Below are 26976 nucleotides of genomic sequence, written 5' to 3' on the forward strand. Positions count from 1 at the left end.
CTTGCGTTGGTTCTTCTCTGCCACATTCTACTACCTTCCCTCAATTCATTCTCTGCCCTGCTTTTACGGATGGTGGGAAGACTGACTCATGTGGTATGTATCCCCAGCTCTTTTACTCCCTGGTTTCTGGTTGAGTTTTTGAAATGGAAGGTATAGGCAGGAGATCAAAGGCTAGAGGACAGAGAAGTTGGGTTACTTCCTCCCCATCTCTCCCTTTTGGTAGTATCGCAGGTCAGTGGCTGCATGGCTATACCCTTGACTGACTGTGGGAGTCCTTCCTGTGCAGCCCTCCACTATGTGAATCTCTCTTCTGTGCAAGCCCCCATCCCATGGGAGCTCCCTTCTGTGTCGATGCCCCTTCCTTTGGGAGTTCCCCTCCTGTGAGAACACCCCTTCTGTGGGAACCCTCTTATCACGTAAGCCCCTTTTTGGGCAAGCCCCCGCTTCTGTGGGAGCCCATTACTTGTGGAAGCCCCCCCTTATGGAAGACTCCATTCCAGCTCTCATCAGACACCAGTAACCCAGCACCTTCTGCAGGTCCCTTCAGCCCTGGGGAGGTAACTAAACACTTCCCGCCATTGCCAGGCCCTGGGATAAATCCCTTATTAATCAAATTCTCTTTAAAATCCCAGCAAACATGTCTTCCATTTTCTGCTGGATTCTGATTGCTGAGACACCTTCTAGACTAACTATAATCATAGTTCATTTTCCACTTTTCAGTCATTCACATAGAAGTCCTGAGGTATAACTTGTGTTCCTCAAAGAGTTTAACTTTAAGAGAACTTCTAAGTTGTAGGGTACTTTAAAGCCTTTTTTTTCTTTTTTTTTTTTTTGCCTATCCAAGCCTTCATGACCTTTGGATGTCTTTGAAATATGCCAAGACTAATGAGCTGGGTGCCTCAGCTTCCTGTGGTGTAAAACAAAGGGGCCGCACAAAATGGTCTCTAAGACCCTCCTCCTCCAGGCCCTGCTCTTGCCACTCCAAGAGTGAAATTAGTCCAGGGAGGAAGGAGCTGGCCAGAGGAAGGGCGAGGAGAGGGGGGATGTGTGATACCCACACATCTTGGTGTGTTTGACATGCGTGTTCCTCCGGGTGAGTGTGATGCGGTCTGCTCCATTTTAACGTGAGCCATCTGCTGTTCAATGGGTGGTGTGTCCTCTGCTGAGCACTGCGTGGGCCAGGATTTAGAGCAGGGGAGTGAACCGCAGGGTGACCTGGGCCTCGGACAGGTCGACTGCTTGGGGAGGAGAGGCATCCAAACAGTGGGTGCATGATGGAGCCCCCTAGGGCTCCCTCACACGCAGACTGAGGTGTCCGCCATCCCCCAAGGGTCCCTGACTCAGCAGTGCTGGGTGAGCCTGAGTGGGGGTGCTTCTCATCAGTCTCCTGGGTGCTGTCGATGCTGCTGGTCCCTGAGGGCCCTACTTTGAGAACCACTGGTCTCATCTACTCCTGAGGATACAGCATGTTAAATTATCATGGAGATTATGTGCAAAGCTTGGGGGTGGTTTTGTGGTGGGAGATTCCTTGAGAGTGTGTGAAGGAGGGTGAGCCCCCGTAGGTTTTACCAGAGAGGCTGTGCGGGATGCTAAAGGATGGACAGGAGCCAACAGACACAGGCCTGGGGGAGGGGAAGTGAGAGGACAGGAATATCGGCGGAGGGCAGGCCTGTAAGGGAGGCCGGCAAGGGGGAGACAGGCTCAGAGAGGCAGGCCCTGGCCGTAGTGGGCATTTCCATTCGTTTTTTTTTTTACTGTCCCTCACAACTGTCTACCCCAGGGATTGCTGCCGATCTTGCCTTCTGACAAGGCAGCCCCTTAGCAACTGTCCTCACTGTGCACCTCTTACTTTCTCTCTAGGGCTTCTCTGATAGGACTGTTGGGGATGCCCATGGGCATCCACCTGGCTCTCCACATGTACAGTCTGGTGTGTGAGGGACTTAACAGCTCACAAGCACCCCTTACCCAATAGAGGACAGAAGAAAGGAAGTGGTAGATAAACAGTGCCCTCCCCTCACAGACACACAGTTCCTCTTAGGAGCAATTCTGCATGGCTTCTCAGAAGATGCCCAACTCAATAACATCCATTCTTACTCTTCTCATCTGTTTCCTTCTCCAGACCTCTCCTTCCTACGCGTTAGAATACCTTCAAAAATTACCCATGTACCAAACCCTTGTCTCAGGCTCTGCTTCCAGGCTCAGACAAGCTATAAACATCCTGTAGAGGAATTTGGATTTTGTCCCACAGACAAAGAAAATCACGTTTCTTTCTTTCTTTTTTTTTTTTTTAATTTATTTATTTGACAGACAGAGATCTCAAGCAGGCAGAGAGGCAGACAGAGAGAGAGAGGAGGAAGCAGGCTCCCTGCTGAGCAGAGAGCCCGATGTGGGGCTCGATCCCAGGACCCTGGAATCATGACCTGAGCCGAAGGCAGAGGCTTTAACCCACTAAGCCACCCAGGTGCCCCGAAAATCACGTTTCTAAGATGAAAACAACAAAAGCAAGAGCAACTCTCCGATGAACAAAAAGTCATGAAGGGCCTTTCAACACTTAGGTACCACTGTGAGACTGGAGGGGAGAGCCATTCAGTCTCAGCTCAACTGACTTGTGAGGCTTCTGTCAGCGACACCTGGAGATCTGTTCCCTGGTGTGGCTATGACCTCCTGCTCCAGGGCAGGGTCGGAAAATGTAACGTCCTTGCTGGGCCAAGATCTCTGGCAGGCTACCTGGTTCTTAGTGTTGAAACAACAAAATAAACAATGAGAGGCTCACTCTGGATGTGAAGAAGATAATTATTTCAAAAAGGAAAAAAAAGGTGGATTGAGGTCGAGGAGAGAGTGCTCCTTTCTGAAACAGCTCATCTGCAGAGGAAGACGTCCTAACCAGGCGCAGAGTCCTTCAATCAGGAAAAGGTCACTCTCCTGGGTTCACAGGAAGACAAGCAGAAATCAAAGAGGGCTTCCCTGGCGCTGTAGGAGAGCAAGAGGAATCTGGAACCTGGTCTTCACAGCTTAAGAAAGCAGAGATGGGGTGGGGGGAGGGGCATGGAAAATGTGGGGAGGGCTGGGCAGGCTCCCAGGGGAGCAGTGCCAGTGAGGAAGCGACAGCCAACCATTTCCAGGGATAGTCACATCAAAGTCTTCACGTGGTGATTTTGGTCCTTTACCCTCTTCTGGTCCCAGCCTTAAAGTCTGCTACACACAGACTCTTTGCTAGGCATCCAAGGGAGAGATGAAGGGAAAGAGGAGCTATCAGGATGGGGAAGGGGACCCATGCAAAGAGGTGGGAAAACCAGCCTGAACCCAGAGGCAGGACCTGCTTGCTTCCTCTCGGTATGTGTGTGCATGATGCCTTGAGCACAGAAGAGGTTTTACTCAGGGTTTGCTCTGGCATATGTGAATTTAAAACCTAACGCATTCTTTTTTTTCTTATGTAATTTTTTGAATAGAATGCCGCAGTTACTGTGGTTCAAAATTCAAACAGTATGAAATAACAGGGAAGAATCTGGTCCCCACCCTTATTTTCCAGATAATCTCCCCCACCCCCAATCCACTCACCAGGCAACCAGTGATACTACTAGCTCTTGTAAACTTCAAGGGACAGCTTATGATTTTGAGGGAAAAACATACGCAAAAATGTTTTTCTTCTGGTTCACACAAATGAAACCACAAATACACATTATATTGTAAGTTGTTTTTGGCATTTAATGACTCTGGATAATCATTCCCATATCAGTGCGGACGGGGATTCTTATTCTTTTCTGTGGTTGCATGGTATGCCTTCACTTGGGTGCGCCCTAATTCATTGAAACAGCCTCCAACCGTGGGTATTTTAGGCTATTTTCTAATTTTTGCTCTTAGAAAAAATAGTGAAATGAATGAACTGGTAAGATATATTCTAAACTCTGTTTTCCCTATAGCAAGGATATGGATGGTTTTTCTCTAGTAAAACGTAAATGCAGTATAATTACAGGCAAGCCGAATTTATCGAATAAACCTGTGCCATGGAAAACACTACTGCCATATATGTCTGATTCAGCAGAGTATCCTTCCTAAGAAAGCTTAGTTAGTACAGCTAGTAATAGCGGTGTTTTTTAAAAAACAGATGATGGAAATATTGAGTGATTCTTAGCTACAACTGACTGAGTGTGGGGAGAACCAGGGGTGTTTGCTTAAAGCAGTAAGGGCTATGAGAACAGAACGGGCCTCGCAGCTCTGTAGGTTTAGGAAGGTCTGAACTCGGGGCTCAGAAACCTGGGTTTGGTTCCTTACTCTGCCACAGGAACAATGATTCCTGCTCTATGGACCTGGCAAAGTTGCTCTGAAGACAAAATGGGGAATTACCTCACACATGCGAATTCTGTAAACTATAAATGCCTGAAGCAATGCTAAATCCTACTGCTCAGATGCTGGTTTTGGAGGTCAGTAGATAATCCATCTATGGGATCAATTTTGAAATAAGTTCCATAAGAGAAATTACACAGGGCATGATCATTTTAATTAAATGCACAAAAATGGGTGGCCCTTATGTATCATCAAGTTTTAAAAATCAGTTGAAGAATCAGAAAAGAAAAAGGTTGCTATTGGCTAACTACCCCAACTTTTTTTTTTTTTTTTTTTTTTGGTACCCTCCCCACCTCCCTCCCTCATCTACAGTTATTAAAATCAAGTTCACTGCTAACCACCTCGACAGGAGATAAATCTGGAAACCACTCAGATCTGATGGGGTAGGTAATATCTTTATGCCAATTAACACTGATAATATTCTGGGATTTTCAGGTACCACCGTCTCTCTGGATTCATTTGGAAATGATCAATAAAATAAATGGGCGAACAAAGTTTAAGTAGTTTGGAAAATGAAATGCCAGGCTGCCTGGATTTGAGAATTATTAGGAAATCTACCCATTTCACTCATTAAAACCTCCACGATGCGCCATTATCGAATCAGACAGGTGCCTTTGGGCACTTCTCAGTCAATCCATTCAAGTTTCTGCTACCTTTTTTCTAGTCTCTGCCGCCATGGCAACAGTCCACTGACCTGCCCTTCAGGGAAATAGAATTTCTGGCAAGACTGAGACTTTTAATAATTCTACTTGTCAACACAGGTCAGAGAGGAAGAGATGGATTTGTACCAAGTTACTTAACAAACTCGCTGACAAAATGAGCGACCTCCAGCAAATGACTAGACCTAGCGTTCAGAATGTCCCCCAGGAAAGCCAAACATTGCATCATTAGTGTCCTAGAAAATCCACACCACCAACACCTGTCCATCAAATCCTTCCCGGAGTGTGGACTTCTATCAATGTTTTTTTATTTACCTTTTCCTAGAAAGGTTAAAGTGTCCTGGGAAGCTCACCTAAAGTGATTATTAATCTGATTGTTAATTTCCGCCAAATTTTAATTTTTAATAACTACATTCAAAACGATCTACAACAAAGGGCATGTTTTTGTCCTGCAAGTTTCCTTATGGGAATATCATCTAGAAATACCAGTTTTTTTGCAGTCAGACTTCCCTCTTGGCGAAGGACAAGGCTCTAGAAATATCAGTTCAGTACCCAGAATCTAAACTCTCATCCCAGACATATAAGAGGTACTCTTTTGACTTGCCTCTCTTTCTGGAAATGTTCTAGTGTGTTGCCTGCCATTGTAACAGGTTGCCTTTTGGGTGGCATTACTCTCTGACTCAGAAATACAAACACTGCTTCAGAGATTTATTTTACAATTCATCTTCTGATTTGTCATGGCTGGGAAGGTCAGCTTCCAGATTTTCTATTCTAAATTACTTTTGAACAGATTTTACAAACAGACTAAGGAATGGCTTTTTCCTAGACAGGAACAAATTCTGAAAGTTGGAGATCATGCCCCCTCCCTCTTGGTAAAATGTAAACAATCAGAAAACCCACCATTTCCCAAATCAATTATTTGTAAAAGAATGACAGGTGCCCTGGAGACACTGGAGTTATAAAAGAGAAAATGGCAAATAATTTTTTCATGGGCCAGCTGCTCAGCTGAGGTGATTTTCGGGAAGGTTCTCCTAGGCTCTAAAATCTAATCAGCAAATCAATTAAGATCATGCCCATCTCTGCCAACAGGACTGCGCTGCTTGTGTCTGCCCTCCTCCTTATTCCAGTGATTTCTGGCGTGTCCCTGTCCCAAAGCCAAGGGAGCCAACCTGAGGTTCCTTTGCTTTATGCTCACACTGGACAACAGGGGAGGATGGGGGCACTGTTCCGGTTGAATTAAGGATTAGTGATCACCAGAAGGAGCATTGCCCACCATTCTGCAACCCCCGCCTCCCTATTTATCTGTCCCAGGTCTAAGCTTGCCTTCAACATTGGGCTCAGTAGGGGCTGGCCGGTAGGACTGGCTGTCACTTTCTTTCAGCGGAAAACACATAGGACCAGGCAAAGCAGATTGTTCCTAAAGGGGCACATCCAAAGAATCTGCTAGCAAACTGTGGTGGTGCTTTCCAATAAACAGCAACTTACTGGAGAGGAAAATCAGGTCTCCCCCACCGCATCCGGCCACCACCCATGCAGCCTGAACATTGCCCACTTAGGAGTTTCTAATCCTCAGTGAGGCAAAGGAGAGCCCGTCTTTTAAGCCTCCCAGAGAGAGCCATTCTCCCCGATAATGCTCCCGTATCTGTCAGTAAAAGCTGTTATCTAGGTAAGACCCCCTTCAGGAAGGCTGACCATGCTCGACACGTGGTCACTCAGTCCTAAGAGGAGCAGAGAAAAATGCCGTGTACTTGCATAGCTAGGTGGACCCAGAGACGGCCGGTAAGGCCTCAGATGGAATTAAAACCAAGGACTATTTTCATCATAAAACATTAATGAAGTTTTTTTTCTCAAACTCCAAATAAACCCACAAATAATCATGTGTGAAGCCCTAACCTGACTCTATGAGTTTGAGCAAATCAATTCACACTTCCGGGCCTCAGTTGAGCCGGAAGATTTCTAAGATCCCTCCTAGCAGAATATTCTAGATTCCTTTGGGAGTGGGTGGGTCTCTTCCAACATTCTGGCCAATCACATACATACTTAACCAAGCAGTTATTCAGCGTAAATTAAAAGCAGAGACCATTTCTTCCACGCGTGTAGCTTACCTTTTCAACTGTTGTATGTTCTTCATTTGTAACGCTTGTTTTTCTTGATTCATTTTTCGACCTGCTCAGCCTCCTGGATACTTTTTCTCTGAGTAGAGTGGCATATCCAATGTGTTCATAAATGGGGTTTGTTGTCATTTTGGAAATGTATTCAGAAGCTTTTGTTTCTATGTACAGTGTTATCAAGCCATCTGTGACCAGATCGTGAATCGATTCAAACCTCTTCTCGCCCACAAAGTGTTTTCCATCATAGAAGAGCCTGTAGTTTAAAGTCTGGTTTCCAAACCTGCCCCCAAGAGAAGGAGAAATCACAACAGTGTTAGAAGTAAGAACATGGAAGAAAGGTAGTAGGTGACACTTTTTGAGTTCATATTGTATGCCAGGCACTGAACTAGGCACCTGGGATGATTTTTACCCTCCCCGCATTTAATTATCATAGACAGTTTGAGACAGGTGGAATAATTATCCTTGTTTTATGGCTAAGAAAGCTGAGATCTGGAGAAATCAGGTACCCCTGGAGAGAGGCAGGGATCCTAGAAATCAGTAAGGCTGCTGAGTCCTTATCATTCTCATTTGTAAAGGTGAGAGGGTAGAGCCTGGTTTACAAATACTTTACTTTTAAATTCCCTTGATGAAAACTACTCCCTCTACCTGCCAATTGCCTCTGTAGGGGAAGCTACCATCACTCGCCCAGATGTCCCCTTATTATGACATCTTTGACCACCACCAGTGGAGCACCTCATGCCTGCCACAGAAAGGAGATGAGGGGAGCTGGGCCAAGCTCCCTTCTGTGGCTGCAGCCACCAGATTCCCAGGGTTCTAATCTATAAGGGCCTCCCCCTTTAGACTGGCCGCACCCTCTTGGCCTTGGTCCTGTATTTCACAGCCTTTGCTTGGTTCCCCACTGGGATGGCCTGCGCCTGCTGCTGGAGGGCTGGGGGGATAGGAAAAGACTGTGCATACCTCGAGTGCTTACTAACTTTTAAAGTACTTCCTTATAATGACATCATCTAAGATGTGTTCAAACCATCCCTAGGTGCAACTTGGGAAGCAGCCTTTTACAGCCACAGTGTTGAGGTGACACATGGAATATGCCATTGCAGGCTTGCCTGGGAAGTGTTTCCATTAATATTATTCTTTCTATGGAGAAAGGTCTTTCTAATTCCAAAGAGTTCATACATGAACTTTCAGAAGACACTTTGATTCTGGGATTGGAAGCTCTCCCCAAACCTTATGGGACTGCAATAAAGATCAAATGGCACCAAATATTTGATCAAGTTTAGGAACATGCAGAAAATGCAATGCTTTTCTGGTGCTGTGATTTCCATTCTTGGGATTTTGTGATAAAAGACTCATGAGGACTCTGCTCCGAAGGCTTGCTGGCTTGGAGTGCCACGACTGCTGTTGGGAGTCAGCGTGACCCTTGGGTCAACGTTGAACCCCGAGAGAATCCATGGGCAAACTCCACATCAGTCAAAGGCACACATATGCAACGTGCGGTGAAGACTTTTGACAAGGGCTCCCAGGAACTAAGTGAGGCAGAGGCATTGCTCCTCAGCTGGCTCAGATGTAGGCACAAGTGACTATAGGAGCACTAACTTTCCAGATAATTCTCCAGTTTACTGTATGTGCATAAAAAGAGCCTCAGTGTCCATCCTATTGATAATATCGGTGGCCTAGGAAGTGTATAAACCTCTAATATGCTAGTGGTACTCTGTAAGCAAAGCAAAAATAAAAAATAAGTAGGGGGAAATGGGGAGGGACTGGATAATGAGTACAGAGTTTCTGGTTGGGATGACAAAAAAATCCTGCCAAGCCCCAGTGAAGATGGATGCCCAGCATTGCCAGTGTATTTAATGCCACTGAACTGCACACTTAAAAATGGTTAAGATGGTAAAGTTCATGTTACATATATTTTACGGCAATCAAAACGTGCGAAAAAAGTTAAGTAAGGCCACTTATAGAGCAGTAGCAACAATGGATGGAATCAAGTTCACCTTAGAGCTAACGTGTAGCATCCTGGCTGGCGTTGGCTTTCTCTGAGAATGTAGGCACCCTCCACGCCTCCGAGAAGCTCATCTGCCTGCTCCCGGGAGATGATCCCATGAAACCTGAGGAGAGACAGACCATCTTTGTTCTCAGCACACCACAAAGTACACACCACCAAGAGCTAGGCTAACAAAGATGGCGGGGCCACCCAGAGCTGACTGTACCCCACCGGGATAAAGAGGGGAGTAGCTACCATATATCTTAAAGATGCAGTTGGAACCATTTCTCAGCAAGCACCCAAACATATGAGAAGTGTTCAGGTAGGCAAAAGAAAAAGAACACCTGGAGACCAGGCGGAGACCAAGTCTAGCTGGCCTTTTGCTCTTGTCTTTGGTCTCAAGTTGAAAGCGAAAGTCAAAACAAAAGGTCAGATTATGGCTCCTTCTTTAACCATGGGGAATAACAAAAGAGCAATTACCAATTTAGCTCTCAGCTCAAACAGAGAAACTATGTATTGTCCGGATTGCTAATGAACACTATTGATTATCAACTTGCTTTCTTCAGGTACAGGGTGTTGTTAATTTCAGAGGCTCATTCTCTGGAAACAGTAGTCAGCTATAATCAACACTCTTCCGTTCCTTTTAATGTTGAGAGCAATCGCTTAGGGATATGTTTGAAAAAAAATGTATCTATTGTTCTTTTTTAAAGATCACATTTATTATTTTTTTCTGCAATTTTAAAAATAATACACAGGTATGTAGAAAACACAGCACACGGCATATGTGGGAAGAACGCAGGCTTGCTGCGTTCACTCTGCTTCATGACTGCTTCACTCTGGAGGCCTACGGAGTGGACAGTGATTCCTGGGGAACCTTCTCTGTTGTCTTGAAGCAAAGACAGCTCTTCCCCTACCACCACTTGTGAGAGATTTGATCAATCCATGTTTGGATTGGTGGGGAAGGTGGCGGAGCTGGGGTGAGGTGTGAGGCCACTGCTGTGGGACCCAAGGTTTCTGGGAGAGGGGACAATACCCTCTTCCCAGGATTACCCAAGCTTGAAGATCTTTGGGGGAATAACCAGAGAAGAAGTTTTTCTGGACAAAGAATCCCTTCACCTTCCTGGAAAGGGGACGAGAGGGTGGGAGTTGGCTAGACAAATTTTGGACTTCTCCCCCAGGAATGTGAAAATGAAGTGAGGACAAATGTAGTATGATAATAGCTTGGGGGAAAAACAGCTGTTGCATATTTATTTCCTAATTCCCTTCTGTCCCTCTTAACAAGTAGACCTTATAAACTGAAGCTTTTGTCTTAGGGGAGAGAGGCCAGAAGAAGCTGCAGCTTTGAGTTCCACAATCAATTCCCACAAGTCTAATGCCATGATAGGGTGAGAGAAGGAAGTTTTCTGTTTTCCAAATTTTGGTTTTAAATCTCAAGAGCCAACACGTGGAGATCTTGGAGCAGCACTTTTCTGCAGTGAGGACAGATGTGGCAAACAAGCAACCTGTCTGCCCCCAAAAGAGATCGGGGTCCCCAGTTCTTGCAGGAGGGGTACTGGGAGGAAATGGGGCAGAGCTCAGACTCAGGACTGGAACCAATGGATCCCAGATGAATGTATGGGGATCCTGGAGCCAGAGCAGACATGTTTGGGGCTTTGTCTGGATGTGTAGCCACTGAGCCCCGGGAACCTGTGGGAACACCTCCTACGCAGTACGAGCTGGGCTGGACTGACGGCCTGGGCAGAGAGACCTGAGGGAGCCTTGCAGGCCCCAGGCCGGGGGACGTGTGTGGGGAGAGGATGTGTGTGTGTTTATGAGACAGAGCATGTGTATGAGTGTGTGTAAGAGGAAGCATGTGTGTGAGTGTGTTTATGAGACAGAGAGAGAGTTTGTGTATGTATGAGTCTGTGTGTATGAGAGAGACAGAGCATGTGTATGAGTGTGTATGAGAGGGAGCATGTGTGTGAGAGTGTGTGTGCATGAGAGAGAAATGTGTGCTGTGCATGTGTGCGTGTGTATGAGTGTGTATGAGAGAGAATGTGTGTGTGTGTGTGTGTGTGCGCGTGTACGTGTGTGTGTGTGGTGACAGGGACATGGTAGGAGGCAGAAGGGGCACCAGGCATTGGAAAGTTTCCCACACTGGAGTCAGAGCTGGTGCCACGAGAGGTTTGAGGTGGGTGCTGTCCAGGATACAAGCTGACCGTGGGCCAGGGCAAGGGAGGGGGTGACCACAGCAGGACAGAGGCACACGCAGTGAAGGACACAGGGACATGACGCCCTTGCCTCAGGTCACTGTTGCAGGGGAAAGACACCCCAAAAAGGCAGGTACCCTGAAAACAGCTCAGCCTAATTCCCTCGACACGGTATAGCTGATAGCCAGCAACAGACATAAAGCGTCAAGAAACAAGTTGAACTCAATTGTTTAAAAGAAGAAAATTCCAGTTCTGTGAATCTAGCTCACGGCTCATCACCCCCTTTATGCATGGGTTTAAAACTATCTGTGATATATATATCTTATGATCCCCTCTTTGTAGAAAGAAAGGATGCATTGAAAAACACCGGAAGGGATGAGAGGACGGGGGAAAGTTAGCAATGATTTTTTTCACAGTGAGCTGAGGATGTTCTCCACCTTCTCTACCTACATATTTTCTAATTTTCCCCAATTAGCAGGTATTAATTTATTCACATCGTAAGAAAAAAAGTAAGACCGATGCACAGTGGGAAAATTACAAAGTTAAAAGGCACATAAGAGGTAAAAATGTAAACATGAGAGTAAAAACTCTCTTCCCCTAAAGGTATCCATTGTCAACAGTTTCTTGTGAATCCTACTAGGAGAAAAAAAAATGCATTTATGTTTCCTGAAGAGAGCATTCATTCTTTTTCAAATGGAACAAAAAGCCTTTTATTTCTAAGAAAAAAAAAAAGAAACACAGAATCTGAAGTTTTTAAGCTAATTTCCCTCTAATGCAAAACAGTCCTTTTTCTGTGGTTAAGAAAATGTTCCTTTGCTGTCCTCTCACTATGTAGTTTGTATGGACTGGGGGTTGGAGAATGATAACTAAAAGGTCATTCAACAAAATTTTGATGCAGCAAAGAAAATGCACAATACAGTTCCTTTTGGAAATCACGTGCAAAAGTGTCCCATTTGGAAGGCTTTCCTTTCTCTTTTTCTTTATTAATTGTGTTCTCTGTGAGCAGAAATTCCAATGAGGACACTGAAGGAAAAAGCATCCTAACTAGTGAGGTTAGAAGTTAGGGACGTGGGGATGCCCGAGAGCAGGGGCCGGCGCTCTGGGGCAGAATGTATTCCAGGGTCCTGGCTGAATTCCCAAGGCTAGAAAGCAAAGTTCAGAAATGCAGCCATGGCCATTAGGAAGTCACTGCTGGGCTGGGACACAGGAGAGGGTCATTCATCAGGAAGATGAGGCTCTGATGGGGAAGGGAATAGAGGAAGAAGGTTTGGGTTGGCTAGGAGAGCATGGGACATGGACTTGAAAGAGACTGTGGCTCGTCAGCCCTCCAGGTTGGACGTGGGAAGAAAGGGATGTGCACCTGACCCCCGTGTGTGTTGTTCTGCCTGTGTTTTGTAAGCGACGCCACCACAGCCTGATACTGAGAACACTTTCTACAGCATGAATATTTGCTTTACGGTAGGTTTCTGAAAAAGTAAGACAAAACGAGAGTTGAAATTAAGTGGGAAATGGGAGGAAGTAATCATTACAGTATTGAGGCAATTTGGCTAATCTATCCAACTCAAGAGAAAACATTATTTTGGTTTCATGAGACTGCGGGGAAATGGGGTGACTTCCTCTTATTGCATTTACTGAGTATGGAAAGTAAGGAATTCAGCCACGTGGGTTACAATCTTTGAAACTAAATGTTTATACAGCATCAAGGTGGAAAGTAAAATAAAATACTAACAGAGCCTCAGTCATGGAAAAGGCTGCCTTACGTTTCAAATACTTGCCAGGCGCTCAGTGGCCGCTTTACTGGAGAAAACTATAGCAGGAAGTACGACCCCCCACATTCATGGAAGCCAAGCACCTGAGTCTTAAAAAGAAAATTCAATACAAAGGGGTCTGATTGCATTTATCCTTATTATTAAACGCTTGCACAACAGATATTTGATGAAGACTATATATTAGAAGATTTTTAATATTTAATATTTAAATGACATAAAAATTACTACTTATTACATTATTAAAACAAAGAATAGCATGATACATACTCTCTTCCATAATATTTTGGTCTGTTCTCCACCTATATTAAAAAAAGAGAAAAATATTAATAATGCATTTGAATTCAAATCAGAGAGATAAAAACGCTATTCAAATGAACATAGCTAATCCTGGTAGTAATTTTATTACAGTTTTAATACCCCAAATCTGAGATCCATGAAAACACAGAGTAAGCCAACACATGCTTCTGTCTTGGATAGGATGATGTAGGATCATCGTATTTCTCTAATCATGAGGCTCATTCTCCACCTAAACCCAATCATCCAATAAAAGAATTTTCAAATGAAACAAAGGAAAATATTAAGAAATTTATAAAGATATTATAAGACATCATCCTGAAAAATAAAATGAATAAAACTTAAGCACTGATTTCAGTCTTCTTCCAACTGTTACATTATGTATTTATAATAAAAATAAGAAATGCACCCAGATTTCAAGTTTCATTTGGTCTCTTTCCAGATAAAATCGATATCCTTATTTTTAAACAAATGGTGAATGGTCTGAAATTCACTTGACAGCAGAGGTACAAGACACAGAGGACAAGATTCACGACTTGACTAAAAATCATAAGCATCCCAGAAAATATTTTTCAATCACATTTTGAGCTTGGGGATTATCATGTTGGATTTTTATCATATATATATGATAATCTACTTTCATAAGAACTTTGTTTTGTGTTCGTGGTGTTAGAATTGGTAAGAAATTAACATGAATTCTCATGCTCAGCTTTTGTTCTTCTAACTTAACTCCAGGGACACTGAGAATATAGTGGACCCCCATTGAGTTATGGATTCTCATTGAGGGTTACAGCAGCAAGCTTATGTTTATTTACTAGAGTAAATGGGGGTCTGGCAGCCATTTCGTTTATAGTCATTTCTGTCCACAGTTAAATGGGCAGTTCTCTCAGCAGGACTCACAAACACAGTGGTGGAATTTTAAGGTACTGGGCAGTTTCCTGGCTCCCTCCACTCTCCAAAGTATGCTGAGGACCTAAGAGGATGGTCAAGAACCCTGAAGCAGAGGAAAAGGCTCAGAAAGGGGGGGTCGAGGAACATATTCACAGGCCTGCCTTGGATAAGCCTCACTGGCATAAAACTCATCATCTAGACACATCTGAATATATGTTCACTCTTCTGTGCATTTTACACTTGAAAAGCACTGAACCAAGAGGGGGCATTCATAACTCTTTATCTTCAAGGTTTGAAGTCTGCTCAGTGTCATTTACAAAGGAAGATCTAAATAGTATCATTACTAGAAGCACAAAGAGTGTAAAAGACATCTCGTTATCTGATGTGTTTCATCACTCTACATGCTGGTAAGCTTTTTAATAGGAATCGAATATTTCGCCATGTATATCATTCTCTTAGCTTTCAAAGTTCTTTCTTACTTTTATGATACTGTAGATATGTGTCTGCAACACCAACATGCCACAGAACAAATTTAAACTAGAAAAGTCAGTAGAAGTAAATAATAAATGATGGGTAAGATAGCTCTCCAATCTTTGAGAGTCAATAATCTATTTCTTTGAAATGATTCCCTGTATATAAAGACAACTTTATCTCTATCTTTTTGGCTGAGCCATAAAACACACTTGCAAATCTAGGAGAAGCTCCCAGCCCCATTCCCCGCTTCTCTCCTCTTATCTCCCTGAAAGGGAAGAATAATTCATCTGACTTCCCAGATGGACAGCATGGAAGATAGAACTTACTACTAACTCCTGGAGTACAAGTAAGTAGTTAATGAATGTTGAATTTGACTCCCAAGAAGACAACAGATTGCTTTCAGTTCATTAATCAATCATAAAAATATGCGGCATGCTTACGATGTTCAGGGCTCCGTTTTCAGCCCTGTCGTCGTTAATGAAACAATAAACCCACAGGTGTGGAGAGGAGAGATCTGAGGCACTCAGGAGTGTTCTGCATTTGGAGCAGGAGGAAACCAACTTGAGAAATCTAACATAGGCCCCCAGTATTTATGGTGCCTTGAGGAGTACCAATTAAGATTCTGTCTAGAGGACAGTTTAAGATGATAGAGTCGTCCTTGTTAAAGTGAGAGAGATAGAGGCTGGGATTAAAACAACCAAAAACAAACAAAATCCTATTCTTTTCCTAAACTTTTTGCTCACAGGGCTCTAAACATAGTCTCTCTCTCCATACTTCAATAAGCTTTTAACCAGTCAGGAGCTTAAATTATGTTAAATGGCCCTAGAAAAATCAAAGAACATCCACATGTTTTCAAGGCGGCTAATATTGGATCCTTGATCCAGACAAGCTGAGTGTCAGGGCTCCCAGAAATAAAGGACCTGACTAGATAGACTGGCAACCTCTACACTGTGACCCAGCGATGCCCAGAGAAAGCCTGACTCTGTGCCCAGGTATGGCTCTGTGTCAGCCACCAGCAGAATCAGGACCAACCTGTAAAATGTGGATTGATTAAAGAAGACATAGCACTGAATTTCAGTTTCCAGTTGTACGAGATTCTCTTCAGTGAGCAAGACAGAAGACAGTTGACAAATAAAAAGAAAGGCAGCTCAGAAGCTCTTCTCCCATTCTCACTGAAAATTCTCTTTGTTAAAATAAATCAAGAACTTGATCAAAAAATAGAGGGCTAACTTAGGGAGTCACATGGATTCAGCAAGGGACAAAAACATAACAAATCCCAAACATGAAAGAAGGTTGGTTCTGGAGCATTCCTGCCACTGATTATCTCAGGACAAGAGCTGGAGTTGGACAGCCCATCACTTTGGTGAACCTGGTCACCATGGAGAAGACTAACAGAAACGGGATCTGCAATGCTTGCTCTTGGGATTTAGTGCTCCAACTCTAAGAACTGGAAGAAGCCCATCATTTTAAGAAAACAAAACAAAACAAACAACCCAATAACTTGTAGATATATTGCTGAGCCCTAAAATACTAGATCTTTAGATGATCTACCTGGTTCAGAAAGGAACACCTCTCTTTACGGAAGAACACCAAACAGATGATCAGTGCACAAGCACATGAAATGGGTCTTCCCGAAGCACAGGTGAATTCGGTATATGCGGTGTAACCATGCAGATTCTTTTTAATAATATAATTGAAGATTTTATTCTGCATAAGCATCATGTAAGGGAGAACAGTTCCCCCCAAGGTAGGCCATACTTGCCACTGATGCCAGTATTGACCAGAACATTTTGGAATTTCTCTTTTGGAACTTTCTTATTTTTTCATAATTGAAACTTTTTTAAAAAGATCTTATTTATTTATTTGACATATAGAGATCACAAGTAGTCAGAGAGGCAGGCAGAGAGGGGGTGGAGGAAGCAGGCTCCCTGCTGAGCAGAGAGCCCAATGCGGGGCTTGATTCCAGGATCCTGAGGTCATGACCTGAGCTGAAGGCAGAGGCTTTAACCCACTGAGCCACCCAGGTGCCCCTTTTGGAATTTTCTTAAGGCTTACCATGTTTTCTCTTGAATATCCTTACAGCTGTCTCTCTCTCTCTTTTAATTTAAGAATTTTTATTTATTTATTTTAGAGAGAGTGAGTGAGAGCAAGAGAGAGAACATGAATGGGGATGGGGGAAAGAGCAGAGGGAGAAGGAGAAGCAGACTCCCCGCAGAGCGGGGAGCCCAATGCAGGCCTTGATCCCGGGTCCCTCCCTGGGATCATGACCTGAGCCAAAGGCAGCCGCCTAACAGACTGAGCCACCCAGGTGCCCCTACAGTTGTCTTTCTCAAAGTCTGGTCATTCAAAACAGAAACTTCAGAATACTTATTAAAGATTACAGATTAGGAATCTACTACTACTCCTTCCTTCAGACCAACTGAACCAGAATTATTGAGGGGGCTGCTGTGGTGTGTTATTTGATAAAGTCCCTAGATAATATTTAAGTGCATACTAAGTCAGAATCACCAGTATATGGAAACAATGTATCTGTTTTTTGAGTTGAGAGTGGCTGTTATTGCAGCTAACAGGAAGGAGTTATTCAGAGCCAAATTCAGTAAAAAGGGAACTAGGAAATACATATCCAACTAGGAAATACATATGAGACAAAATACATATCCAACTAGGAAATACATATGAGACAAAAATGAGGCATGATCCTTAGATAATAAAATCTGCACTATATTCTGTCCTGAAGATATTTTACAAGAGACATTCCCAACATGCTCTGAGAAATGGGACCTCAGCAGAAATAAAACATGGCTTCCCAAGATGATGGATTGGAAAGGGACCACACTCACATAACACACGTGTTAAAGTAAAATCTATTTTATGACTTTGTAGTCACACCTCAGATATATTGCCAGTACTGTGACTACTGAAAATGGTTTTAGTCCTGTCTAGTCCTGTTCACGCCCTCCACACACCATGTACCTACTTATCTACAGCCAACGCAAATGTTACGGCTTCCTGCTAAGGGTCTCATCAGCCCACATTCATCCTATGCTACAATCAAACAGAGTTACTCACAGTTCCACAATTCGCGCTCTCCAATATGTCTTCTGTTTTCCATATGTTCTTATTTTTAAGATCCTGAGCTTCCTTTTAATAAAATAGGGGCAGATCACATGCAAGTTGGAAGGGCAGGCTCTAGACTCAGGCTGTCTGGCTTTGATGCCAAATCTGTGTCTCCATAAGCAAGTACTTATCTCTGTTCCTTGTTTTTCTCATCTTTAAAATGGGCATGATAATAAAAGTGGTTCACCTGCCTCACTGAGTGGTTGTAATAATTTAATGAGTAAATACGTTACAAGCTACATGCTTGGCTGTGGCTGGGACACAGAGCAGTTCAATGATTAATAGCTATTTCTGGTATCCAGAAAGAGCCTCCCTGCACAGGAAGAAAAGTTAGGCCCGTCTTTTTTTTTTAATTATTTATTTTTAAAATTTTAATTTAAGTAGAATTAACATACACAGTTACATTAGGCCCGTTCTTTACTGTGCTCTCTCAGCTCTTTTTATATTTTAAATACATACTTGCCCATTTCTTCTCTACTTTATGAGTTTTTCAAAGCAGCAATTTTGGCCTGCATCATCATGACATTCCCAGGATTTTGCCTTTGGTCTGGCACAGAAAGAGTGTAGTTCTTTGAATTTGATCCTCTCTTAAAAATGTGTCAAACAACAAGAGCCTATATCCCATTATTTTAAATAGAAAAAAGTAATTTATTCAAAAGTACTTATTTCTCAAATATTACTTAAATGCCTTTCAATGACTATATAACAATCTGATAAGGATTTCTGCCTACTATAAAATATTTAAAGCCCAATTCCATAATTGTTTAACACTTAAGGGAGTAATTAACAGGTATATTGGTGTGTATCCACTGCTGAAGAGAACAGGAAGGAACCTCATTATCCTATACTGAGCAGGTACTATTAAAAAAATAGACTATCTAGGTTAGACCCGCATTGGCAGTGCTCCCTGGTATCTGGCCTCAACAAATACCAAAGGGCTAATCCCTCGGGAAAAAAGTGGGGAGAATTATGGATATCATGTGCAATGTGCTTAAACACAAAACCAGGTCAATCAGGACAACAGAGATACTCGAGAAGTCCCCTTCCGCCTCCTAGTCCCCTGCTCCTCATAGTGTAATCCTAGGACCAGCAGCACTGGCCTCACCTTGGAGCTAGTTAGAAATGCAGCATCTGGGGCGCCTGGGTGGCTCAGTGGGTTAAAGCCTCTGCTTTCGGCTTGGGTCATGATCCCAGGGTTCTGGGATCGAGCTCTCTGCTCAGCAGGGAGCCTGCTTTCCTTCCTCTCTCTCTGCCTGCCTCTCTGTCTACCTGTGATCTCTGTCTGTCAAATAAATTAAAAAAAAAAAAATTAAAAAAAAAAAAGAAATGCAGCATCTGCATTTTGGAAGGGGAGTCATGTGCACAGGAAAGTCTGAGAAGCTGCTGTGCACAGGAGAACTCATTGTAGCAGATGAGAATTTGTTAATAGCACGTTTTTAGCCGGGAGAATGATTTTGGCTAAAACTTTCTGTTGAGTTATTGCAGCAGATACTCCGATAGCGAGTGTTTGGAGAGCAAAGGATGCCTGTGCTTATTACATGTTTGCAGAATGAGGCAGAGACTCTGAAGGCAGAGGCCTGGTGTCAATTCAATTGCTGTGTGACCCTGAGTAGGTTATTAAACTGCTTTGCATCTCATTTTCCTCAATTTCCAATAAAACTGGAGTTATAAAAATGTACTATTTTAATAAAGCTCAGATGAGATAATGCCTGTAAAGAACTGTAGGGCTGGGAACATTGTGGTAACAGGTTAGCATTTACGCAGTGCCTACCCTGGGCCAAGCAACTGTCTTTACGCTTTTACATGTGTATCTCATTGAAGTCCCCCAACAACCCTATGAGGTAAGTGAGTGCTATTATTTTGCAGGCAGCTGCTAAATAACCAGCCTGAGGTCACGGAGATAGTAAGGGGCTTCAGACCCAGCACAGACACCTTGAATGGCCATGATTCTCAGCTTCCTTGGAGTATATACAACCAATGCTGATGCCTTTGTGGGCCGGCACACAGTTCTCCACTTTGGATAGATAGTAGATTACCTGAATTGTCCTTAACTGTACTCTGCCAGGATTGAACACTGTAAAATCTCTTTGGAAAGAACCGGGTTCTGTCAATGAGTTAACGAACGAGAATTCGTCATAAATTTGCTGACATGTAGTGATACTTTGGGTCTCTCAACGATTCCCCTGTAATTTAAAATTTTCTGTATTCCCAGCTACCTGGTTTGTTTTCCAATTTATTCTTCTAATTTTAAGGAGTAATTCTCAGCATTTTGCAAAGCTTGAGAGAACAGTAGGGTGACAGCTGCATGGTGAGAGACAGGAAGCATAATCCTTAAATGAGTTTTCTTTATAGTCAGATTATCATTGCCTAGATAAACACAAGTTCTTTTATATTCAACACAAAGACATTTAAAGGATATTGTGAGTCCTCTGTAAACAAGGTTTCCAATTATTGAGAAAACAAAGCTTTTATAATCCCTCAGCAGCTGGTATATGTTAAGTTTTTACTTGATAGAAATAATTTTAAAACCCAATTTAGCAACCTCCTACTCGGGGCAGTTAGACTGCTGAATTTTTTGAGATACAGATCAAGTTCAGAAGAAAAGGCTTTGATGGGGGGATTTATATTGGTGATATTGGGCAATTTTATCCAGAAAAAAATAAATATGGGTAATTCCCTTCTAATTAAAAATCAAAGTTCCCTATTGAAAAGGACAGAAAGAAAATGTGAGTACTGAGATTTATACTCGTGTAGTCAAAGTGCATAGTATAGAATGAAAATTGAGCAAACTTTAAAATCTCCTGTTTCTTTTCTTCTAGAATTGAAGGCCTTCTTTCTCCTTATGGGCATTACTTTAAGGCTTCTAGAATTCTGATGGGGCACTGGTGGGGCAAATTTTTTTCTGTCTTGATTTCAATGTGTTGTAAAAATACCTACTGGCAGGTCTTTCTGTAATAAACCTCCTTAAAAGGTTACCAATGGCTTTCCAAAGTCCTGTAAGTAGATCCAAGTCAAGCACTTTAATACCCTGGCGTAAATATTCTGCTAATTTATAGACGTACACAGTATATGAGATTGGGGTGCTCGGGACGAGAGCAGTTCCCATCATTTGGTTTGTTTTCTGTCTCTCTTTTTTTCCTTCAGATTTTTCCAGGAGTTGTGATGTAAAAATCGGTGATAATGTTAGAACAAATAAGAAGCAAAAGAACTTTCTGAGACGAGGGGTTCTCAACTGGGAGGGTGGGTGATGTTTTTGTTCCCCAGTGGATATCTGGCAATGTCTGGAAATAGTTTTGATTGTCGTGAGTGAAGGGTACTACCGGCACATAGTGGGTAGAGTCCAGGGGTGTTGGTAATATCCTGCCTGAACAGAATAGCCCTCACCCCCTCCTACAACAAAGAATTATCCTAGCCAGAACATTCATGGTGATGAGCCTGAGAAACCCTGTTTTAGACAAAAAGGAACTTTAAAACCTTGAGCATTCCCAAGAAAGGTTATTCAAAAAAATTTGTTGGACCAAAATATAAACGAGCAATCAATACTTTAAAAACATCAAGTGAATTAAAAGGAAGATAAGAGGAGATATTTACTTATGAGAACACTAATCATTTTTATAACAGTAGTTCTTAAGAAAAGACTGACACTTCCAACTACTCAGAGAAATAGCTCAGGTAAATACCAAACTGAATGGACCAATATCTTAGTAAGATAAAGAAGGAAACTCCCCTTCCCCTTTGGAAATATTGTAAACAGTGTGAAATACAGAAAACATTAAGAAAAAAATTTATTTCTTGGGAGTAACCATCCATGCTACGCATACATGTGAACTAATGTTTAAATCCCTTACTGCTATGGGGTTTCATGCCTCACAGCATGTTCCTTTGAAACTCTGCCCTGATCACTGGGTTGGAAACAAAACTCGCACCACACATGGATCCCTCAGTCACAGAGGAACTCTGCCCCAGGGAGCTGAATGGCTGGCTGTCCAATGCCTCAGTGGTGTCCTGAAGTTTCATTCTATAAGCAACCATACAAAATATTCATCATAAAAGACGAGGGTGAATTACCCAAAGTAGCTGTGTTTGGATTTGAAAAATAACGGCAGGGCAACAACAACCAGACACACACATTCAAATATCCCACCTCGCACATTAGCCCTTTGTACCCAGCTATGGCCTTGTTCAGGTTCAGACCTACTGACACTGACTTAGGGCCTGGGAGGATCAAAGGAGGAGCTTTAGTATGTGTGCTATAGTTGTCCCAAAAGGCAAATCACACAACAATTGATAGTCCCTTTTTGCAGATGAGGAGAGAAAAGCCCATATGGCTGGATTACTTGAAGACCACCTAGTGGTTTGGAGAGGAGATCCAAACCACCATACGATAGATGCCAAAGTCCATAGTCTTTTTTTTTTTTTTTTTTTTTTTTTTTAACACCAAAAGGAGGGGAATTGTCCAGGGGACAACAGAGGTGATGCACTCACCTTGATTCTGCTAAAATAAATAAGTAGGTTAACTCCCAAACTGTTAGACTCCTAAAAGTGCCCATTCTGGAGACCTGCATAAGCTTGACTGTTAGGAGCAGATCTTTTATCACATGTCATGGCCAACTGCCTTTACTCTTCATCTCTCTGAATGGTACCACCAGAGAACCATCTACCTAGTGCCCAAGCTTGAAACTGACATCCCAGAATCCTTCCTCTCTCCCAGTCCCATGTGTACTATACCACTAAATCCTGCCCATGGTATGGAATTCCTTACTCTTGAAATGGTCTCTTTCTTTCCATGTCTATTGTGCTATCTATTCACCCGAACCAACTGAAATAGTCTTCTTTTTTTTTTTTTTTTAAGATTTTATTTATTTATTTATTTGACAGAGAGAGATCACAAGTAGGCAGAGAGGCAGGCAGAGAGAGAGAGGAGGAAGCAGGCTCCCCGCTGAGCAGAGAGCCTGATGCGGGACTCGATCCCAGGACCCTGAGATCATGACCTGAGCCGAAGGCAGCGGCTTAACCCACTGAGCCACCCAGGCACCCTGAAATAGTCTTCTTTTTTTTTTTTTTTTTTAGACTTTTTTTTTTTTTTTTTGGCTGAAATAGTCTTCTTACAGGTTTTTCTGTCTATGCTTTTACTACCTCCAATCTGTCTTTCAGACTAAAGTCAGAAAATGCAAATCTCATCAAGTTCTCTGCTCAGAATTCTTCACTGGCTCCCCATTGCCAAGCAGTCAAACCCACACAACTCAGTGAGTCCATCCCAAACCGCTCTGCTTAAAAGTGGCACCTCTTCACCTTAGCATACTCCTTTTCTCTTTTCTAATCATTTTTCCCATGACACCGGTCTTCATCTGAGATACTATGTATTTTACTTGTGTGTTTATTGCCAATCTTCCTCTTTTAAGTGGAAACTACACAAGGATAGAAACTTTTATGTTTTGCTTATTGCTATTATCCCCAGAGTCTAGAACAGAGCTAACACGTGCTCGTTTGTTGAATGAATAAATGAATGGCAGACAGGATTTTCCCAGCATGGTCTAGCTTGTGTATCTAAACTATGACCTGGAGCAACACACACACTCTTGCCCTCCACGTCTTTCTTCCCCAATTCTTCACATTCCTGCCACAGAGATTCTTCTGGTTTCTGAAACACATCCTGTTCGGTCATACATTCCGATCATTCTTTGGACAGGATATTTCCTCCGCTTGGAATTCTAATACTTGCTCTCCAACCCTTCTATGCTTTAACCTGGCAAAATCTCACTGATCTTAAAAATAAGAGGGAAACTGTCTTATTTATTTATTTATTTTTCAAGTATAATTAACATTTAGTGTTATATGAGTTACAGGTATACAATATAATGATTCAGCAACTCTACACCATTCAGGGTTCATCACAATACATGTACTCTTGATCCCCTTCCTCTCTTTCGCCTATCTGCCACCCACCTCTCCTCTGGCAGCCACCAGTTTTCTATATTTAATAGTATTCGCTTGTTTGTTTGTTTGTTTATTAAATTCCACATATGAGTGAAATCATACAGTATCTGTCTCTCTGACTGACTTATTTCTCTTATTATTACACCTCCTAGATCCATCCACATTGTTGCAAATGGTAAGATTTCATTCTTTCTATGGCTGAGTAACATTCCATTGTGTATATACACCACATCTTTTTTATCCATTCATCAGTCGATGGGCACTTGGGCTGCTTCAATCTTGGTTATTGTAAATAATGCTGCAATAAATACATGGGTACATGTATCTTTTCAGATTAGTGTTTTTACCTACTTTGAGTAAATACCGAGTAGTGGAATTCCTGGATTGTATGGTAATTCTAATTTTAATTTTTTGAGGAACCTCCATTCTGCTTTTCACAGTGACTATACCAGGTTGCATTCCCACCAATAGTGGATGAGGATTCCTTTTTCTCCATATCCTTGGCAATGCTTGTTATTTCCTGTGTGATACACACACACACACACACACACACACACACACACACACAATGTCTCTATTATATACACACAGTGGAATATTAGTCATAAAAAAGAATGGGATCTTGCCATTTGCAACAATAACCTAGAGGGTACTTTGTTAGATAAGTCAGACAGAGAAAGACAAATACTACAGGATTTCACTTACATGTGGAATCTATAAAACAAGAAAAAAATGAATAAACAAAAAGCAGAAACTGATCCGCAAATACAGAGAACAAGCTGATGGTTGCCAGAGGTGGGGAGATGGATAACGTGGGTGAAGGGGAGTGGGAGATACCGGCTTCTGGTTATGAAGGATAACTCATGGGGATAAAGGTAAAGCACAGGGAATATAGGCAATTGTATTATAACAGTGCTGTATGGTAAAAGATGGTATCTACATTCGTGGTGAGCATAGCATAGTGTATGAACTTGTTGAATCACTGTATTATACATCTGAAACTAATGTAACATAGTATGTTAACTCTACTTCAATAAAAATAAATAAGTGGATAAATAAACAAATGTAAAATAAATAATTAAGAGGTAAAATGCTGCCATCTTGGATAAGTCTTTCCTGGCTGCCTCTAACCAGCCTAGGTATTGCTTCCTATCCTCCCTTTGAACTAAAGGCCCGAGTGAGGGCCATAATCTTAGTGGAATTGGGATTGTTGGTCTTTATGACCTCTAGAAGTGAGCTCTTTGAGGGTAAGGCTCCTGTCTTTCTCTGTTGCGTTGGGACCCAACAGGGTATCTTGCACAGACAGAGCTCTGCTTCAATGGAAGTATCTGACTGCAAGACAGCTCTGCTGGGGTGGATTCTCACGCATGCAACAGTACAACAATAGTTATAATTGCTAATAGTTATTAAGAACTTTTATTGTGCCAAGACATTATCGTAAGCACTTTCTTTACATATATTAACTCATTCAATCCTCATGACTATCCAGTAAGTAAGATCTATTACAGCCATTTCCAAAGGATGAACTGAGATATAGAGAAGCAGAATAGAAAAGCAGACTATATTATCCTGGGGATTGGACCTCCAGCCATCACAATCTATTGCCTGGAAGTGCATCAGTCCTGTTTCCTGGATCCCTAGAGAAGTCCTGCTTCACACATCCTTCTCAAAGCCCTTTGTTAAGCTCTCCCTCTATTAAGGTAATTTATTCATATCCTTCCAACTCCTCCCATACCCTATCCTTTTTTCCCTCTAAATTAAGGCAGAAATGATTTCTATTGCTTACAACAGAATCCTCAGTGATATTCCTATTAAATACCAATCTCCAAGGCTGGAGCCGGGGTGGCTGTAAGGTTTACCGAGCTCCACAGGGCATTCTGACACACAATCAGTATTGGGAAGCACAAATTTGGGCAGCAGTTCCAAAACATGGAGAGGATGAATACCTTCCTGGAAGCGTCTATATTGATTTCTATATTGATTCTCTCTAAAAGAAGACTTCTATATTGATTTTGACCCAGTCTACATGGATTTTGATCCAGTCTATGTGGATTTTCTCACTGTAGGCTTCCAAGAACACCCAGAAGTCTACCCATGGATGGTACTCATCTTTCTAGCTGGCCCAGAGCATCTTCCCAACAGCTGATTTTGCCCCAGTCCTCCTTGCTACATCTTCCCTGGCACTCCTTTCTTGGCTTTCTATGTTGGCCCCTACCACCCACCCTGAGCCATCCTTGTGTGGACAACCCAATTAGGTATACTGCTCCGACTCTTCCCTAGCACTGTTGGCTAGGACTTTGTATTCATCCTCTGGCATCCTGAAGCCACAGCTCCACATAAAATGGCTCTTTCCCCCAATCAAGCCAAATCCCATGGAGGTCAGCCATATTGGCCAGACTGGCTGGCTGGCCTCCCACCAGGGCAGGAGAATCAAACATGATGGGTCCATCTGTCCATCGTCCTGATACTTCCTACAGACCAACACTGTATTTTTAAAAAAATCTCTTAAAGGAGAATCAAAATTCAGGACTTAATTATGGATAGAAATTTTAGGTTAACATCTCACCTTGTATTCTTTTTGCTTCAAAATACATTTTCCCCCTTCCTTTTGTCTTTGGTGCAGATGAAAACCTAAGACTATTCTCTATAGGATAAGGTTTCCACTATTAAAAGCCATCTCCATGTCACCTAATTGCTTGTTCTTCCTCCCACTAAATAATTCTTGTTCTTTTAACTTTTTAAAATAGATCTTATTTCCAATCCTTAATTCGTCTTCATTATTCTTCTTGGAACTCTTTTTAAATTCTCCAAATACCTCTTAGGTTAAAAAAGCTTGAAGTACCCAATAGAATTGAATCAAATCAAGGAAAACTTAATGCTTCTATTAAATTTCTAGGGGGAAAAAAGATTGGGTGAGTATATTTATTTAATTCCTCATTCTTGTTAGTAAATTCCTTTCAGAACTAAATAGTGTTTGGATTAAGTGGTCCTATATGTCCTTTGGAAAAGGCAAAGAATGCCCATCATTCTCTTTCTTCTCCTCGGTTTTTTTTTTCTCTCTCTCTCCTTCTAGAGTAAACATATTTAAATGTAAGTATTCAGTATAAGTATTCAAATGCATGTGTTCCAACTGATGAATAAAATTAATACACCTGAAAGGCGGACAGAAATAAGGAGGTGGTAGAAATGAAAGACTGTCTAGCAAAATGT

At 42.3% G+C, this 26976-nt stretch overlaps 1 protein-coding gene across 2 annotated transcripts in view; it reads right to left on the bottom strand.

Moving 5' to 3' along the window:
* The window catches only part of CHN2 (chimerin 2), a 290529-nt gene that overhangs the window by 92752 nt on the left and 170801 nt on the right, over positions 1-26976 (bottom strand). For both annotated transcript variants that reach the window (XM_032305767.1, XM_032305769.1), the window contains exons 4-6: positions 13321-13352; positions 9106-9219; positions 7109-7394 (exon numbers count right to left, since the gene is read on the bottom strand). In XM_032305767.1, coding sequence (XP_032161658.1) covers positions 7109-7394; positions 9106-9219; positions 13321-13352 — 432 coding nt within the window. The remainder of the gene's footprint in view (positions 1-7108; positions 7395-9105; positions 9220-13320; positions 13353-26976) is intronic.

This window comes from Mustela erminea, chromosome 11, assembly GCF_009829155.1.
Source record: "Mustela erminea isolate mMusErm1 chromosome 11, mMusErm1.Pri, whole genome shotgun sequence".
In the NCBI taxonomy this organism is placed as follows: domain Eukaryota; kingdom Metazoa; phylum Chordata; class Mammalia; order Carnivora; family Mustelidae; genus Mustela; species Mustela erminea.